This window comes from Perca fluviatilis, chromosome 14 (genome assembly GCF_010015445.1).
Source record: "Perca fluviatilis chromosome 14, GENO_Pfluv_1.0, whole genome shotgun sequence".
NCBI lineage: Eukaryota > Metazoa > Chordata > Actinopteri > Perciformes > Percidae > Perca > Perca fluviatilis.
In genome coordinates this window covers 38,823,933-38,843,932 of record NC_053125.1, presented here as the reverse complement: position 1 = coordinate 38,843,932, position 20,000 = coordinate 38,823,933, and the positions used below count along the sequence as shown (strand labels likewise).

Here is a 20,000-nt window from a genome sequence, read left to right as displayed (position 1 = left end):
CCAAAGCTGTAACAGATTAATGTAGTGGAGTAGCTAAAGTAACTAGTAACTAAAGCTGTAACAGATGAATGTAGTGGAGTAACTAAAGTAACTAGTAACTAAAGCTGTAACACATTAATGTAGTGGAGTAGCTAAAGTAACTAGTAACTAAAGCTGTAACAGATGAATGTAGCGGAGTAACTAAAGTAACTAGTAACTAAAGCTGGAACAGATGAATGTAGCGGAGTAACTAAAGTAACTAGTAACTAAAGCTGTAACAGATGAATGTAGCGGAGTAACTAAAGCTGTAACAGATTAATGTAGTGGAGTAACTAAAGTAACTAGTAACTAAAGCTGTAACCGATGAATGTAGTAGAGTAACTAAAGTAACTAGTAACTAAAGCTGTAACCGATGAACGTAGCAGAGTAACTAGTAACTAAATCTGTAACAGATGAATGTAGTGGAGTAAAAAGTCCAATATTTCTCTCTGAAATGTAGCGGAATAGAAGTAGAAAGTGGCACGAAAAGAAAAGATTCAAGTAAAGTACAAGTACCTCAACATTTGGACTTAAATACAGTACTGGAGTAAATGTACTACATTCCACCACCTTATCTGAAACTGCTTTAAAGTCACCCCAAAAATCAGCCTGTCTACCCAGTAGACCTGAAAGACAGCTGTGAATGTCTGTTTTGTGAAATCTGACAGTGTAACAGTTACTAATCTTCCCTGTCTGTCTGCAGGGGTTTGGTTTGTCTCAGTTGAGAGAGGGTGCATCCAGTCACAGTTTGCGGGCCATCCTCTGCTCCCTGACTCTGCTCTTCTACCGCACATATGTGTCCCTGATACTCGGTATGAAAAAAAACCCACACATTTGCCCTTTTCCATAGATATAGCAGCGCCAAAGTAGTCCAGAGCTGCTCCTTAAATTCTGTTGTTGTTGTATCCCAAATGTGTTGAGTATTAGGTGCAAAACATAGTTTTCATGCTGAGTAAAGGCCTCTTATGATTGACATTAAAGACCTGAAGATAACAGTGTTGTGTTTGATCAGGAACTGGAGAGGGGAACCTGGTGGAGGCTGAAGCTCTGCTGGAGCCGTACCAACAGAAATACCCCAAAGTAGGCCAACCACACACACAACTACACAACTATGTACTACAATGTACCTGAATATAAAAGTACTTATACACTCTAACATACACTTGTGCACAGTCATCCCAGCCAATCAATATATGAATTGTACGTGGAAACATAAAACGAACTTTGGAGAGCTCTTCGTTCAGTGAAGGCAGTTTTAACAATAAAACCTAAACAAGATGTAACATACATTTGGGGCATAAAATTCTAACAAATACATAAATAAATGAAAGAATTGCACATGAGAGGGGGGAGCTAGATAAGATGCAATATATATATATATATATATATATATATATATATATATATATATATATATATATATATATATATATATATATATATAAAATATGAAATATTCAGCCCAACGATTCATAAACAAATTTAAACCCAATAATTCTTGTGTTTGTTTTAAATAAATCTGCAAAAAACTCAAAGTTATAGAGTGATCGACTGTTGAAATTTGTTTAAATACAAATTGATTAAAGGTGCCGTAGGTAGGATTGTGAAGATCCAGGACAAAACATTTGAACATCAACAACTTCTCAGTCCTTCCCCCCCCTTTCCGCTAAAGCCCAAGACAGTCTCCTAAGCCCCTCCCCCCCCACAAGGGAGAATGAATGTGTGTGCATGAGCAGTGATTGACACGCAGTTAGACACGCCCCTTGGCCCCGATTGGTGCATCTGAACAGGGAGCTGTGGATTTTTTGCAAATCGCACTACAGGCTGTAGGTGGTTTCAGAGGAGCCAGATTTATTTTTATTACCTGGTTTATGTAGTTCTACTGGAACATAGGGTCAGTTTCAGCAAATATGACAGAAAGTTAGTTTTATAAGTCTTACCTAATGCACCTTTAACTTAAACTGTATTCTGTTTTGTTTTCTTTCAGGGCTCCATTATTCTCTTCTACTCTGCTCGCATCTCCACGCTGCGAGGACACTTTGAGAAGGTCTGAAACACACTTTTTTTTTACTTCAGTCGTTGACATAATATATTCCTTAACCTCAACATAAACCTAATTAAACCTTAAACTTTTAGCTTACTAGCTTACTAGCTCGAAGTTTGTTGTTTCCAGAAACAAACGAGGGACATCTGGCGCTGGCGATAATCCGATAAATTAATTGTCATCGATCCAGACTAACATTGAAGGTTACAGACCCAACACATCCACAGCTGCAGCTCTGTCAGTGAAGCAAAGAAGTGAAATTCTGATACATCGTTTTAGAATTTTAAGTTTAAATAATTCTCTCGCTCTCTTCCTTTCCTTCACCCGAGTTTTCCCTCCGAGGCCCGAGCCACTGGGTGTTGACGTACGAACTGTGTGGTGTATTTTCAGGCCCGGGCGCGGTACGAGGAGTGCATCAGCAGCCAGCAGGAGTGGAAGCAGATCCACCATCTTTGTTTCTGGGAGCTGATGTGGACTCACTCGTACCAGCAGGAGTGGGGGCAGGCATACCGCTATGCCGACCTGCTGTGCAAGGAGAGCCGCTGGTCCAAGGTAAACGAGCACCGCAGGGTTTAATTTTGGGAAAGAAAATATCAGTTGTTAGGGTCAAAAAACATTTATCCGAGCAGGTAACGATAAAGTACCTCCAGGTGTTCCCAGTTGTTGGTGTTCCTTCTTCATATTGATTCAAGCCATAGACCTTTTTCACGGCAGACATGTTGACATGTCATAGTAGGTAAAGCACGGGTGTATTCAAAACCATTACTGATGGCTGCATTCCACTTAGGAGAGACCCTGGTATTAAACCATTACTGATGGCTGCATTCCACTTAGGAGAGGTACTGGTATTAAACCATTACTGATGGCTGCATTCCACTTTGGAGAGACCCTGGTATTAAACCATTACTGATGGCTGCATTCCACTTAGGAGAGACCCTGGTATTAAACCATTACTGATGGCTGCATTCCACTTAGGAGAGGTACTGGTATTAAACCATTACTGATGGCTGCATTCCACTTTGGAGAGACCCTGGTATTAAACCATTACTGATGGCTGCATTCCACTTAGGAGAGACCCTGGTATTAAACCATTACTGATGGCTGCATTCCACTTAGGAGAGACCCTGGTATTAAACCATTAATGATGGCTGCATTCCACTTAGGAGAGACCCTGGTATTAAACCATTACTGATGGCTGCATTCCACTTAGGAGAGACCCTGGTATTAAACCATTAATGATGGCTGCATTCCACTTAGGAGAGACCCTGGTATTAAACCATTAATGATGGCTGCATTCCACTTAGGACAGGTCCTGGTATTAAACCATTACTGATGGCTGCATTCCACTTAGGACAGGTCCTGGTATTAAACCATTACTGATGGCTGCATTCCACTTAGGAGAGGTCCTGGTATTGTGCATGCTGACTCAGTGAAATAGTGAAATAAATTACTGGGACATTTGGTGGAACTGAGCCATTGTTAAGGTTATCAATTTCAGCTGTGCTTTTCCTACTATGACAAGTCAACATCTCTGCTGTGAAAAAGGCCCATTGCCAAATAAGTTGATGTATGGGTTAATGCCCTGTGAGGTGTCCATTGTCAGGTATTAAAGGTACAGTACGTGATATTAATCAAATACACTTTTTGTCAACTTCAGCGATTATCTCTTCACAGTCACCTAGCTCTCTGTTTTCTGTGTGCGCTGAAAATAAATCAATTTTTTAATTAAAAAAAACAAAACAGAAAGGAGTGCACAAGCCACAAAACACTATTCCAGCCAATCAGCAACAGGCAGCGACAGTTGATGGTGAGGGTGGGGATGGAGGTGAAGGCCTGCTCTACCAACTGAGCCAAATGGCCACCGCTCCCTGCACCTTAAATGGATGACTGTTGCCTTTGCCAAAGTACATTAATACCTGACAATGGAAAGTTTTTTTCCTCAACAATACCTCCCAGGTTATGCCTAAAACCGGGAACAATCATTCCCATCCCATAAGGTTCTTTTGCAATGCAAACGTTGTTCACTGCTCCAGTAAATAGGACGGGCCTTTGATGCGACTTACATCGCTTTGCAACGGGAGATATTTATATAGTCCGCTCAGCTCAGACAGCTAAGAGCCAGATAGCTAACTTTATGCTCGCATGATTCAATGTCAATGACATTGTGTACAGTTTGCAGTCAGTGATTATAATTTAACAGTATGTTATACATCAAGACAAGGTAGTTATCAGTCATGTCATTGTCTGGCTGATTTATGCTTCCGAGCTCTCCGCTGTAGCTCGACGTGCACCTCCAAAAATTTGTAACTTTGCGTCCAGGCGTCGCAGAACGCAAGGACTGTGATTGGTCAACTGGTCCTGTGTGTGCAGCCTACTGTGGGGAGTAGCAACATGCTAGTTCAATGACATAAGCTTTGCAAACAAACTCAGACATATTTTGGTTACAATGACGGGGTTATCTGTTTGTTAAGTATCTATATGTCAGTTACATTTTGAAATTAGCACTTCGCCAGCAAACAGTACTTTGTGGGCAGTTGTGTTAAAGGTAGCTTGCTAACATAACATAAACTTGCTTGCAGACTCCTCGCAAATAACCTCAGACTTATTTAAGCCACACACCCCCTAGCGTTATGTCAGTGAAATGCATCGCGATGCAAAGCAACCCTGACACAGAACTCCGAAAGGGTCACGACGCCGTAGGAGCGACGGCTTAGATACGGCGTGGAGTTGACGCAGAAGCATAAAACAGCCTTTAGCCTGAAGTAGCGACCTGAACAGCGAACGGATGTGAGAGAACGTTATTGGCTGTAAAAACCAAGTAGGTTCATAAAATGACTGAGGAAAGAATGAGTTAGTTAAGGATTACAAGTTAAATCCCATCTTGGCTTTTGACTGTCTCCAGGCTATCTACGTTTACCAGAAGGCGGCCATCCTCAGTATGATGTCTGAGAAGGATGTGAAGGAGACGGGGGAGGACATCACAGAGCTCTTCAGGTCAGTCTGCCTCGTTAGACCCTTAATACTGTCACCTCGGAAACATCTGGTGTACCAAACAACGAACATCTGGGGTACAAAACCCCATACATTTTGGAACATTCTAATTAGGTTAGATTTCTAGTGGCGGCGCCCTCTAGTGGCCGTAGTAGTTATGATGGGAGCAAAGCAGGAAGTAAGGTGAGAAAGTAACAAAAAATTGCCGGTGCAACACCGAGGGGGGTAAGCTTCGCTTCAGAACTCGAACCTCCTATGGCGCCATTTTGATGATACAAAGCGATCACCTCCCCGTTAGCATCCCATTGACTCCCATTCATTTTGACGTCACTTTGACAGCGAATAACTTTACATCTGAAGCGTTTAAAGACTCTATTTGTCCGTTGTTTATTTCTAAAGAAACACGACAATGTATAAAAGGCTCCATTACCTTGTACCTCACGTTATGGCTCCGTAGCAGACGCTTTTATAAAAATAGGCTAACGATTGGGTCATAACCACGAGACTTACTGTCACACAGTAGAGGAATTATCGTATAGTACAGGAGAAGCTCACAGGCAGTTTCGACTTACATGAGCTGTTTAGGTTTAATGACTAATGTTAACTAGCATGTTAGTGATCAGTAATTAGCCTGTGCCTATGTTATCTCCTTACATATACCTACGCTCTCCGTCTCTGTAAGATTGGGAATGATTGAGATTTCTCTTGGCACAGCTACCAGAAGACTTCCAACTTTCAGACACGTTGCTCACGTCACATTTACGTTGTCTCTCTCGATTTCTCTCTTAAAATGTTTTCAGAAACAAATTTCAGTAATTTTCAGTTACTATTTTAGTACAATATGAGATCGTATTCTGAACGAGCCGCCATGAAAGTCTGGCTTTGAATTTCCGGAGAAAACAAACCCATGTGACGCGTTCGTCCAATCAGCTGCCGGTTTTCATTTCTTGGGCAACAATAGAGTAGTGCCGCCTGCTGCTATGGAGACGTATTACTTTTCTCAAGTCGGTGTCGCCTCAGTGTGTCCCGAGGCAGTTTTTTGTACCTACGAGACCTGACCTGATCATCTCGACTGGGGGGTGGGGGAGGATGGGTCAAACAAACACAGGACTTTCACCCAGGAGACCCAGGAGTCGTTTGAAAAGAAAAGGAAACAGAGTTGTTTCAACTTTAAGGAACAAACCGAGCATTCAGACACATTCAGCTCATAATTTGAGAAAACTGGAGACGCAGCCGGTTATCAACTGTCAAGTTATGTATGGTTCACACTTTGGCTCTTTGCCCAAACTTAAAAAAAGGTCTATTCAAGGACTGAAGGACGCAAGGGACAACTCAAATATCTTCTGACTTTTGAATTTATTTATTTCCAGTTTAGTTTGTTTCAGATGGATTTAAGTTCATAGGTACAAGCAGCAGAATAATTACTAATAGGTTTACAACCTTTTAAAGGCAAAAACACAAAAAGAAATATGCATACTTTAAGTAAGGACATTTCAAATTAAATATATAATTTCATTGTAGTCATTGTAACCACATTATGAATAGCATTTGGAATTAACTAAGTCTAAGGAGAAACTTCTCCCAGCGTCACGTGGTAACCTTAAGGAAGTGAAGTAAGGTCTGATTTGAGCCCAAACCACCAACTTTTTATCAACTTAACTAAGTAAGGCCGTTTAGACGCCTTCGCCGCTTTGTACTCCCAGTCAGGCGTGCGGGTCCGTGACCAGCGCCTGGTGGCTGCAGGACCGGACTGCTGCTTACCTGTGATGGATTACCTCCACCCCAACACTCCCCTAACCCATGGCTTGTCTTGTGTGCTTGTACTGGTTATGTGCTTATGTTGCTGAGGTGTTTTTTTCCTGTTCCCACACTGTACTCCTATTCAGGGGCATAGTCTGAGAGTTGCCTTTTTCTCCTCACCTCTCCTCATGTTATGCTGTATTTTTTCCTGTCTTCCTGTCCTGTCTACCCCATGATCATATTGTATGTTTGTGTATGTATGGTCAGGTTGATGTAAAAACAATTTCCCCCTGGGATTATTAAAGTATTTCTGATTCTGATGGTTATTTTGATAAACGTTGACATTTCCCTTCGTTTGTGCCCTTCGTTTACACGCAAACGGAGAATTCGCCTCTGAAAACGAGTCTTTTTAAAACCTCCGGCCAGAGTGGAGATTTTGGAAATCTTCGTTTGCACGTAAACTGAGACAAACGGAGGTTTAGGGCAGCGGAGAGAGAGAAAGAGGAAGTGAGTCCTTGCTGTTGTTGCTATTTTAGGGATTCTGATTGGCTAACGTGGGCTTGAGCTTCTCGCTACATTGCCGCCACCTACAGGTCTGGCGTGCTCTTGGCTGCATTGACGGCATTATATATACACGGGTACGTGTAAACGAACACTTTTCTGAAAAAGTAGAGGTTCTAATTGTCCGTTTATGAAAATAGCCGGCCACGTGTAAACATAGTCTAATTTTGCCGTCTAAACCTAACCAAACTGTTTAACAACGTTAACGATGTGTTTATAACCGTGACCACTACCTTCTCTGGTTTAGATATGAGGACGGAGAACGCTCCTGTGGGTCATATTAGACGGGGGGGACAAACGACTCATAACATAATACGGTTCAACATCTTCCGATTCTATATTTTACAAGACTTGTTTCACAAGTATATAAGTACAATACCAAGTGTATTTGTGTGTGTATTTGTGTGTACAGGCAGGTGGAGGGGCTAAAACAGCGCCTGGCAGGGAAGTCTATCCCGACGGAGAAATTTGCAGTGAGGAAGTCCAGACGCTACAAGGCTGCCAACCCCGTCCCGCTGGTCATCCCCGCACTGGTATACTCACACACATTTCTGCCATCAATACATCTACACACATCTGTGGAATCAGCTACACACATTTAAAGCGCCCATATTATGCTCATTTTCAGGTTCATAATTGTATTTTAAGGTTGTACCAGAATAGGTTTACATGGTTTAATTTTCAAAAAACACCATATTTTAGTCGTACTGCACAGCTCTCTCTCACTGCTGCAGATCCTCTTTTCACCTGGTTTCTGTTTTAGCTACAGAGTGAGACCTCTTTTCTTCTTCTTCTTCTGTACTATCTTTGATTGCACTCGCACATGCTCAGTAGCTCAGATTGTAGATCATGTCAGCTAGCTCCATAGACAGTAAAAGAAAGGCTGTTTCTCCAACTTTGGTCAGTTACAAGGCAGGATTAGCTGGGAGACTTCTTCTAAACCAGGGAGCACATGTAAGTAGTTCTTTTGTAGATTATGGTGAACTTGTGTGTGTTGTAGCAGTGCTTTGCCATTGAGAACGAGCTAGCATGCTAGTGTTAGCATTAGCTCGCTAATGGTTGCGGTTAGCCAGCTTGTTTCGGCTAGTGACGTAGAAAGCCGTGCAGATTTTGAACAGCTCACCCGGAGACTGAAGGCAGGACACATTCAGAAACCATATCTCACTCAGAACAGCATGGATGTATTTCTTTCAACGTTTGTATGCGTGTGGAAGCACCAGAGACACAAAATCACCCCCCAAATCCCAGAAAAAGTGTTTTTTTCATAGTATGGGCATTTAAGTCAAGGATGTCAAAAAGGAGTCTTTAAATGATCAGCTATAAGTCTGTCAGAAAGCTTTGATTGGCTGTAGTTTAATGTAATGGAATTTTTGGCTAACATTTTTATCATGATATCTGTTCAAATACTAATATAAATTATCTTGTAATGTTTTCAGTCAATTTAATGGTTTCAAACTAAAGTGTAAATTCTTGCCTTTCTTACAGAATATCATTTTAAACATTTACTTTACAAGAGCCGGCAAAAGGAAGCTAATACACATGACTAAGCCATTCGTTCACCCCTATCTCCCTGCTGTAAGAACTCGCTGGGCGCTGCTGGTTTTTGGGGATATTTACCGTATTAACAAGTGGCCCAAATAAACTTCAATGCTATAAACAAACCTAGGAGCGTATATCTGTTCTTTACAGTGAAATGGCATTCTTCAACAACTCTAAATGATGCAGTAAACGCTCCTTAATTTGCACTTTAAATGTAAAGTTATACCGCCACCTGAGCGTTCTTTCTGCTTTCTCTCATCAACGTCGCTTTTGTTTATTAATAAGATATGTAAATGTTTACGTACATGTATGAAAATTCCCACATAGATTCTTAGATGTGATTAAATTAATTGTATTTGCAGTTTGGGGGCGATCGGACATACAAAGCACCGTGAAAAGACAGGAAACGGCACCAGTCCAGATGTGGCTGATAGCTGCGAATGGTGTCCTAACATGGATACACTTACGTTAATATTTGTTGACTTGATTTTCTGTCTCTGCAGGAAATGATGTACGTTTGGAACGGTTTCACCATTGTCGGGAAGAGAGCTGACAGCACCGAGGCCCTGCTGGTAACCATAGAGACGGCTGAGGAACAGCTTCGCAACGATCCCAGTAAGTTCTAAAATAACACAGCTGCTACTTTTTAATACCAATAATGTTCTTGTACCCTTTTCGTACCAAAATTAGCATGTATGTGCAGGATTTTTAAATGTGGAAAAAACAGCTAGAAATGGGCGACGGACTCCGTTCCCATTGCCAGGAGACTGGTTCACCTTTCTGGTTTTGTGTCACATTTTGTGTCACGTTCTACGTCTCAAACCCCCCCGGAAACAGTAAAAGCAGAATGTAGGCCAGTGACATTGTTACGGTGTAACTAGTCTCACACAGCATTCCTGGATGGAAAAAAAAACATGCTCTGGTTTATTGCGATTTCTTAAAGCGCCCATATTCTGCTCATTTTCAGGTTCATAATTGTATTTTAAGGTTGTACCAGAATAGGTTTACATGGTTTAATTTTCAAAAAACACTGCCCAGCTCTCTCTCACTGCTGCAGATCCTCTTTTCACCTGGTCTCTGTTTTAGCTACAGAGTGAGATCTCTTTTCTTCTTCTTCTGTACTATCTTTGATTGCACTCGCACATGCTCAGTAGCTCAGATGTAGATCATGTCAGCTAGCTCCATAGAAGTAAAAGAAAGGCTGTTTCTCCAACTTCAGTCAGTTACAAGGCAGGATTAGCTGGGAGACTTCTAAATGAGGGCGCACATGTAAGTAGTTCTTTTTTACGAGGTAGCATGCTAGCGTTAGCATTAGCGTTAGCATGCTAACGCTACGAGCTAACGGTTGCGGTTAGCCAGCTCGTCTCGGCTAGTGACATAGAAAGCCGTGCCGATTTTGACCAGCTCACCCGGAGACTGAAGGCAGGACACATTCAGAAACCGTATCTCACTCAAAACACCATGGATGGATTTTTTTCAAAGTGTGTATGCGTGTGGAAGCACCAGAGACACAAAATAACACCCCAAATCCTAGAAAAAGTGTTTTTTTCATAATATGGGCACTTTAAAAAAAAACAAAAAATGGTACTAAGCTCCAGACGGAGTCATGGTGCCGCTGCAAAATAGCCTCAGGAAGGAACTTGTTTTGGTGGAACATGTGTACGTTCAAAAGCTGTTTTAGTCGTGTAACAGAAACCTCAGATTGGACAGATAGTCTAGCTAGCTGTCTGGATTTACCCTGCAGAGATCTGAGGAGCAGTTAACCATAGTCCTCACAAATCCACCGGAGGTTAGAACGCCAACACAGAGACTGAGGTAGGGGACGGACATCCGGCCAAAAATTAGGGACATCAGGAGGAATTTCCGGCGGCACTGGAGCAATCCCCGAAATGAAACGTTGTCGATATAGACTACCGTGTAACAGATGAAGCGGTATCGATCATCTTGACAACGACCGCACACAAGTTAAATACCTGCGTTCTATACCGTTCAGTTAAAAGTGAAGAAGTCTCTCGGATGAAAGACGAAACCTCTTCAGAAGCAGTTATAACCAAGTCCAGTTGCCGTTGAGTTTAACCCTTCCCTGGGTTATTTTCATTTTTTTTAATATCTGTTACTTATTCAGTCTCTTTTTCATACTCGGTGACAACTAATTTAGAACGACATTCGAGTACTGCTTGTGTAGAGACGGATGGAATTTGTGGCCGAGATTACAAAGAGCCGGTAAAGGGGCGAGAATAATCGTGTCCATGTTTCCATCGCTGCCGACCGAAGCTGGAGCCGATAAATACCCGTGACTATTGCAGACTCATTTGTCCTGGGAATTAATCTGATTGTAACCTTTCTAGCTAAAGATAAAAGCCAGAAGTTAGTTGGTTGTTATCCAGTGGGAAAGTGGCTTTATAGAGTGAAACAGGGATTCCACAGGGTTCGCTCCTTGGCCCTCTTCTCTTCAGTTTAAACTGCCTAGAAATGACCAGAATCGTGTCATTTAGCAGATATGCAGACAATGCTGTTTTATATTTATCTGTTAGAGTTATATCTGTTGTATTAGCACTTACATTCTATAGCAACAGGATGTGAAAACTCATCTCTTTTTGCTCAACATTAACCCTTGTGTCGTCGTCCCCTCAACCATGCAACTTTTTGTTTTTATGGGTCAAAATTTTAACTTTTTTTCAACATTTGTCTTTCTTTCACTTTACCCTAATGTTTTTTGAAGCTTTTCCTGATGTTTTTGTCACTTTTTTTTTTACATTTGTGTCACATTTCCTGATGGTTTTGTCACTTCTTTGACATTTTTGTCACTTTTTTGAAATTTTTGTCACGTTTCCTGATGTTTTTGTCACTTTTCAACGTTTTTGAAGCTTTTTTTTTAACGTTTAGCAATTATTTTCTTCAAATGCTATAAAATTTAACAAAACACCCAAAATTCAATGAAATTAGTGAACTTATCATTTATTTTACTTGTGAAGAGTGTTGTAGGGAACAATCCATGTTATTTCTTTTTGACAGTATGGTTGAAAAAAAAAAATAACTTTTTGTAAATGGGACAAATTTGACCCAAAGACAACAGAAGGGTTAAGAAAGCACTAAGTTTGCTTTTCTTCCTCGGCTCAGAAGTTAATAAATTAAATTAAAAGATTAATGGACAACGTATCAAATACGTTTTTGTAGTTAAATATCTCCATCTTAAACAGTCAAGATAAGCCTTTTCTTTTCCCGCCCTGTTGCTGAGATCTAATCAAAAAACATAACTTGTGTATCTCACTCAGACCCATCAGAGTTTCATCCAGATGACAGCTGCCTGGTCCAGATGTTGAAGGGCCTCTGTCTGAAACACCTGGGCAGGTTATTGCAGGCCGAGCTCTGCTTCACACAGGTCCTGTCCAGGTAACAACACACTTAAAGACACTTAGTGTCGCTGTCTGTCTTCTGAAAAGTGTGAGAGAGATACGATACACTGTCTATCTGTGTGTTTGTGTGCTTTGATTGATTGGTTGGAATTTATTTCAAACATGGTCATACTCAGATTCTAGTCAGAATATGAGTCTGATGCTGCTCCGTTGGGCTGTGATTATGGGGCGTGTTTCAACTGAACCAGGAAAGAAAATGCCTCAGCATTCAATTGGATAGACCTACAACCATTTTTTCAAATATGCTGCACTTTTGCCACATAAATTGCATAAATTGCCAATTTCCATGCAAAATATGCGGAGCTTGCATGATTTCATAATCCCCGTATTTTCGTTGCAAAAAAGTCCCATAATATATCTTAGCAGAAAGTTGAAAAATGTTGGGTTTACTTCACACAAGAGCAGCCGTTTTCCCCTGTTGCCATGGGAACGTTATGATGTGACGTAATTAAGCGACGTGAACATCGAAAAGCAGGGTGTTGGGGGAAGCACTTTTTTTCCTCCTTTTTCATCAAACCGCAATTTTTGCAAGTTCCCGCAATTTCATTGCATAGAATTGCATAAATATCATATAGCATATTCCATCGCATTTTTTAAGAAAACGTGCCGCATAATCAAGGATTTTTGCCCAGCAACAATCACAAAAAAAACGTATGGGCATTTTCCTGGAAGGACTGACCTTCCTCCCTGGACCCTGGTGTGAATCATTTCCTTATATTCTTTTGTATTTCTTCTATATTTCAGCGAGAGTCGCATCAGATACGATCACTACTTGATTCCCTTCACTCTCTACGAGTTGGGTCTGCTATATAAAGAACAGGGAGACTTCACCAAGGCCACCGCATACATCGAAAATGCCAAGTAAGTTCTCTGTATACGTACATGTATGAATTGTACCTCTAAATAACTGCATGGCTTTATACACCTGTTTACTTTTCACATGCCTTTAAACTCTTCTGCATGTTTATTAAAGCTCTATATACTTTTATATATCTCTACACACTTTCATATATCTTTTTATACTTTCATATATCCCTAAATACTTTCATATATCCCTATACACTTTCATATATCTCTATAAAATTTCATATATCTCTATATATTTTTATATATCTCTATATACTTTCATATATCTTCATATATCTCTACATACTTTCATATATCTCTATATTTTTTATATATCTCTATATACTTTCACATATTTTCATATATCTCTACATGCTTTCATATATCTCTATATATTTTTATATATCTCTATATTTTTTATATATCTCTATATACTTTCATATATCTCTACATACTTTCATATATCTCTAGGCCTATATACTTTTATATAGCTCTATATACTTTCATATATCTTCATATATCCCTTTTTATATGGCGCCTGTTTACGTTCACATGCCTTTTATACACTTTCATATACCCGTAGTAACCTCTGTTTCTGTTGTGAAATCTGATATATTTGGTATTTTCGCCAAAGGGAGAATTACAAACATAACTTCAAGTCACCAAACAGCCTTGACTGCTCTTTAAAGTTCGCAGCTACACAAACAGGAATGACTGTTATGTACAGATGAAGTCAGGCACTTTTTAGTTTGGTGTTAAAATTATTTCATTTGAAAGAGCTACTAAACCCTTGACTGAGTGCATTTATTAACTAAAGAAACTTCACTCAGATGTTTGTGGACAAATAAGGGCAGCAAGTGCAACATTTCTATTTATTTATTTAAAGGGATATGCCACCGTTTGTTGAGATAGGGCTTATCATGGTCTCCCCTAGCTGTAGATAGGTGGGCCTATCTACAGCGCATTTTTTGTGCATGCATTGTTTGGTAGTAGTAATTTGAACATGTAAAAAAAAAAAAATATATATATATATATATATATATATATATACAGACATGCATACATATATAAAATTAAAATGACAGCTTAATAAGGTCATGTACTTCTCAGCATAATCTTCCAAAATTATTGTAAGTAATTCAAATTAGAAATTCCCATGTTCAAAAAGGAGTAGGAAGAAGTTCATAACAAACTTTTCAGGTCCTACCCCCTTTCTCTATTTTTATATTATAGTTAAATACAAAACAATTGGATGCTTCTCTTAGTCCGGTGCAACACCGCCAGCGCCGCCACTAGTTAGCTTAGCGCAGTGAATGGAATCCTATGTTGCCAGTTAGCATGTTGTGAGTAAAAGTGAGCCAACAAAAGATAAAAAAACAACCTAATTACTTGCACTGAGACAAAAAAATGCGTTGGCCCACCTATCTACAGCCAGGGTAGACCGTGATAAGCCCTATTTCAACAAACGGTGGCGTATTCCTTTAAGATTCTAAAAGATTGATTGTGTTCTTCGTCAGGGCGAATTACAAGGACTACTCCATGGAGTCCAGACTGCACTTCAGGATCCACGCGGCCCTCAGCAGCCTCAAAGGATCACCCGGTGGCACCCCATAATACTCGGAAACGACTCAGACTGCAGCTGGAAACAACAGCGTGTGAATCATGAATCCAGGGGTTGAAAGAACCACCCCTGAATGAAGAAGCTTAGGTGTGTCTGTGTTGATGACACACTGGCTCTCCTCTTATTCTCCATCGCTTGCAACTTTATATTATATTTTATGTTTTTTTCTTATTTATTGTTTTGTATTGTGTGGAAAGATAAGATTATTTACTTCTCAAACAGGCTCGGGCTTCCCGTCAGCGTCTGCCAGCTAATACTGAGATTTGATGTGTAGATGCAGCGCCATGGTTCAACGTCAAATGTCAAGTTAATCACCACACTAATAGTTAAAGGGTCATTTTGTGTGGGGGGGTTTTCAACCTATCTTTCCCCATGCATTTGTGTCTAAATGACTGATGTGATCTTTGAAACTGGTCCAGTATTGAGCGAGAACGCTGTAACCAGCAGCCGCAAACTGGGCTGCAACGTACTGTAACCCTAAAGAACAATTGTTAGCATCCACTAAAAGTTCTGTTTTTGCCGCTGACAGACTCAGATTATTATTCTAAGTGTCTGACAACATTATGGAAAGGATCTGACAGAGATAGACCTTTTAGTTAAAGAGTAAGATCCTTTTTGTTTAACATGAAACAGCCCCGTAATCACCAACACCAAACTCCACCAGACTCCATGTAAATAATCAGGACTTTTAGCGTGTATAGAGCCAGCATATCTCCACCAGACTCCATGTAAATAATCAGGACTTTTAGCGTGTATAGAGCCAGCATATCTCCACCAGACTCCATGTAAATAATCAGGACTTTTAGCGTGTATAGAGCCAGCATATCTCCCCATGTAAATGAGTGAATTAAGGGTTTATTTCAACCAAACCAGAGTGGTGATTGTTGGAACAGTGGAAAGATGAACCAAGACGGCTTTTGATAGTTTTATTTAGTTTCTGTTGGCTTTGAATGAAATGTGTTTTACCATGATATAATGACTGTTGGCTGTTGAGCCCATTAACGTTACATTGAAGCTTGTTTCTTGCTTAATACCGGACCAGTTTCAAAGATTGTAGTTCCCATCAGTCACTAAGACAAAAAAACATGGATAAATAGGATCCTGGTTGAAAAAAACCCTGAATTTATGCTTTAACGATTGCTCCTTTATTGTCAGTAAGGAGACAATAACTTGTACTCTGAAGGCTCGTTCAGTCAGAGATGCTCTGCACAGGAGGCAGCTTTGGTTTGAGTGCTGCAACACAGCTGCACTTTTTTGATCTAAAAGCACAAGGTAGGAAAAGATTTAAACTTTAGGAAAGACGCACCACGGAACAGCTGTCAAACCACGAGGAGAAACCAATAAGTGACGAGAGCTTTGGGAAAACCAATCAGTATTCCCATAATACAGATGTTTTGATTGATTTCTGTTCAACTCTGTCAGGTTGCTTCACATGTTGTCGCCTTGCAACTCTGTCTGAATGGGCCCTGGAATCAAGTCTTTACTGTTCGAAAAAAACAATACCGTTACTACTAGGGGTGTCACGGTTTGGATTTTAAATCGATTGAAGCGAGCTTTTGATTTAGACTAGTAAAATTAAAAGCAGGATCGGCGATTCCCAGAGTATGTTTTTCTCTCTCTACCCATTTGCGGCCAGAAACGTTGCACACAAGAATAAACTGAAGAAAGAACGAAAATAAGTTATAGAAGCTCCGAAGGAGGTCAATCGTGGACCAGACAGAAGAGGAAAGACTTACTGAGATAGAAATAAAACAACGGACAAAATGAGACGAACGAAGAATCACTTTCTCTTATCGAAATCTGAAGCGGGATCGTTGATTTCCCTAATTGTTTTTTCTCTCTCTCCACCCCGGCTTGCTTGCAAATGTCTGAAGAAAAATAAAAACAGACATAGTGTAGCTTAGCGGCTGGTAGCATGCAGCTAAAGACACAGGCTAAGGTTAGCTTAGGATGACAGAGAAACAACATGCAGAATCCTCCTGCTTCCCTGAAGTCCCCGTGTGGCAACATTTTGCCTTCCCCGTGAGAGAGCTATGGACACAAAAAACGAAGGTAAAGCATGTAGGCTCCGACGGGACTTCATGGTGCATTCATGTGCACCTCGTTAAACTAACGGTGCATTCAATCGCACCGCGTGAACTCTGAGAGACTCAAACTGTTGTAGTAAATACCTTTCTGTCATCTAGTGGCTTTCACTGTGGCTTTGACGTCACTGCTGAAAGAAAATGTTTAAATCAAAAGTCAAATTAAATCGTGACACCCCTGAATACTACCAATCAAATCATGGCCTTATACTGCTAATGATTGTGTATAAAAGTTACTATTTTGCTTGCGAGTACTCTGTATATGTATGTGTGTATATGTATATATATATACACACACATACATATATATATTTATATATATATTTGTAGGATAGAATCGTAAATACTGACAGAAGTCACGTAGAAAGATATTGAAACACAGAGTTTATGCTTTATATTTTCATTACTTTGCCTTTTTTCTTTTTTTCTAATAATCTGTCATGCCACATGTGCACACAAAACGTGCACACTTAATCACAGCCTTCTCACCAACCGTGGCTTATACAAACACACACACACACACACACACACACACACACACACACACACACACACACACACACACACACACACACACACACACACACACACAAACACACACACAGGCGCGCACAATACAATACACCCATTCCAAGCTTGAACATACATTGAACAGAGAAACACACAACGGCTGTAAACGCACACATTTAGCAGCAATATAGAAAAACTCTGTGCTGTTAGTCAACGTCTCCGTCAGTCTGTCAGTCAGTGTCTGTCCGTGTTCAATAGTTTAAACTGTAGTTCTTTGATTTCTCCGAGGCAGAGCAGCTTTCGAGGCAGTCATCCTCTCTTTTCCGGGACTGTCAACAGAGTTGAGAGTGAGATCTTTGAAACACAATGGATCAAAAGACTGTGGCATGTTTTAAAGTCATGTAAAGCCTCTAGTGTCTCCAGAGGGAGCTTTGGGAAGTCTTAAAACTGCCTTCAAGTAATAACACTTGAGTCAGCGTCGGTTGAAGGCTACAAGTTTAAAAAAAAAGTGAACAAATGCGGAGGTGTGAAGTCAGAAAGAAGCGAGTTTACCGCTGATCATCTCGGGTGGAGCCTACGTTAGCTGCTCCTAGCACAACACACCACAATCTAGCGCCTAACTCTTGTTGGTTTGAGTTGCATTGTGGGAAGTGGCTATTTATATAGTTTTATATGAGGTGTGTGTGGCCCTTTTTACACAGAAATGGATCACAAAGTATCTAGATTTATTTTAAAGGTGCTGTAGGTATGATTGTGAAGATCCAGGACTTAGCTAAAAAATTTGAACATCGACAACTTCTCAGTCGCTCCCTTTCCGCTAAAGCCCAAAACTGTCTCCTAAGCCCCTCCCCCCACAAGGGAGAATGAATGCGTGTGCATGAGCAGTGATTGACACGCAGTTAGACACCTCCCCTGGCCCTGATTGGTGCATCTGAACAGTTAGACACCCCTCCCCTGGCCCTGATTGGTGCATCTGAACAGTTAGACACCCCTCCCCTGGCCCTGATTGGTGCATCTGAACAGTTAGACACCCCTCCCATGGCCCTGATTGGTGCATCTGAACAGTTAGATACCCCTCCCCTGGCCCTGATTGGTGCATCTGAACAGTTAGACACCCCTCCCCTGGCCCTGATTGGTGCATCTGAACAGGGAGCGTTGGATTTTTGCAAATCACACTACAGGCTGTAGGTGGTGCCTGAGGAGCCAGATTTCTTTTTAAATGACCTGCTTCATGTAGTTCTACTGGAACATAGGGTCAGGTTCAGCAAATATGACAGAAAGTTACTTTCATAAGTCTTACCTACTGCACCTTTTAAATTAAACTACCGATATACAGGAAACAACTTAATGACTGTCAATGAGCGTATTGGCAGTTTTGGTCTTGAGAGTTTCTTTTTCTATTTCTTTGTTTACCTCACCTCCGTCCTCTGATAACAGCTGACAGTAAATTGACATTTTCACAGCGCTGCGCTTGCTCCCAAAAACTGAAGAAACAACTAAAATCCCAGAGGGGAAAGCTCTCCTTCTCGTCTGTCACTCACACAATCCTACGCCGTGTGGCAATGCAGGTGTAGACGGTTTAAAAATACATTCTGCACATACGTCCGCATATGTTACATGTTCAATGTAGCCAAAGCAGAATCCTTTAGACGCAGTGGGATTTGAATTAATTCAAATTGTATTCCCATCCGCAGCGATATTTCACGCTCTGGGTAATCCTTTGGCGTCATTTTTTTTTTTTAACACGATTGGTCGGGGCTGTTGGTGTCACTTTTTGACGCGCTGGTTCAGGACAGATTTGGAGTAATTATTCAACGTGCAGGGTTAAAATACTTAGCAAGGCTTAGGTGAATATTTCGGGTGGGGTTAAAAAGATTAAAAGATGTACGTTTCAGTGACACGCGGGACAAGAAAGTGAAAGTGCGTGAAAGTCCTGTGTTGTTTGACCCATTAACCTGCCTCCTTACACGGATTTTTGGCCTTTCATACTACCCTCTACTGTTGTCTCTCTACTGTTGTCTCTCTACATACTACCCTCTACCGTTGTCTCTCTAAATACTACCCTCTACTGTTGTCTCTCTACTGTTGTCTCTCTACTGCTGTCTCTCTACATACACTCTCTACTGTTGTCTCTCTACTGTTGTCTCTCTACTGTTTTCTCTCTACTGCTGTCTCTCTACTGCTGTCTCTCTACTGCTGTCTCTCTACTGCTGTCTCTCTACTGTTGTCTCTCTACTGTTGTCTCTCTACTGCTGTCTCTCTACTGCTGTCTCTCTACTGTTGTCTCTCTACTGTTGTCTCTCTACTGCTGTCTCTACTGTTGTCTCTCTACATACTACTCTCTACTGTTGTCTCTCTACATACTACTCTCTACTGTTGTCTCTCTACATACTACTCTACTGTTGTCTCTCTACTGTTGTCTCTCTACTGCTGTCTCTCTACTGCTGTCTCTCTACTGCTGTCTCTCTACTGTTGTCTCTCTACTGCTGTCTCTCTACTGTTGTCTCTCTACTGCTGTCTCTCTACATACTACTTTCTACTGTTGTCTCTCTACATACTACTCTCTACTGCTGTCTCTCTACTGTTGTCTCTCTACATACTACTCTCTACTGCTGTCTCTCTACTGTTGT

General features: G+C 40.9%; 1 protein-coding gene across 1 annotated transcript in view; it reads left to right on the top strand.

Moving 5' to 3' along the window:
• The window catches only part of LOC120572318 (tetratricopeptide repeat protein 39B), a 38,223-nt gene extending 22,850 nt beyond the window's left edge, over window positions 1-15,373 (top strand). The window contains exons 10-19 of the mRNA XM_039821590.1: window positions 722-830; window positions 1,031-1,098; window positions 2,006-2,065; window positions 2,453-2,614; window positions 4,965-5,056; window positions 7,767-7,887; window positions 9,397-9,508; window positions 12,169-12,286; window positions 13,054-13,170; window positions 14,673-15,373. Of these exons, the coding sequence (XP_039677524.1) occupies window positions 722-830; window positions 1,031-1,098; window positions 2,006-2,065; window positions 2,453-2,614; window positions 4,965-5,056; window positions 7,767-7,887; window positions 9,397-9,508; window positions 12,169-12,286; window positions 13,054-13,170; window positions 14,673-14,769 (1,056 nt within the window). The 3' untranslated portion in view covers window positions 14,770-15,373. The remainder of the gene's footprint in view (window positions 1-721; window positions 831-1,030; window positions 1,099-2,005; window positions 2,066-2,452; window positions 2,615-4,964; window positions 5,057-7,766; window positions 7,888-9,396; window positions 9,509-12,168; window positions 12,287-13,053; window positions 13,171-14,672) is intronic.
• The last annotated feature ends 4,627 nt before the right edge of the window (window positions 15,374-20,000 follow it).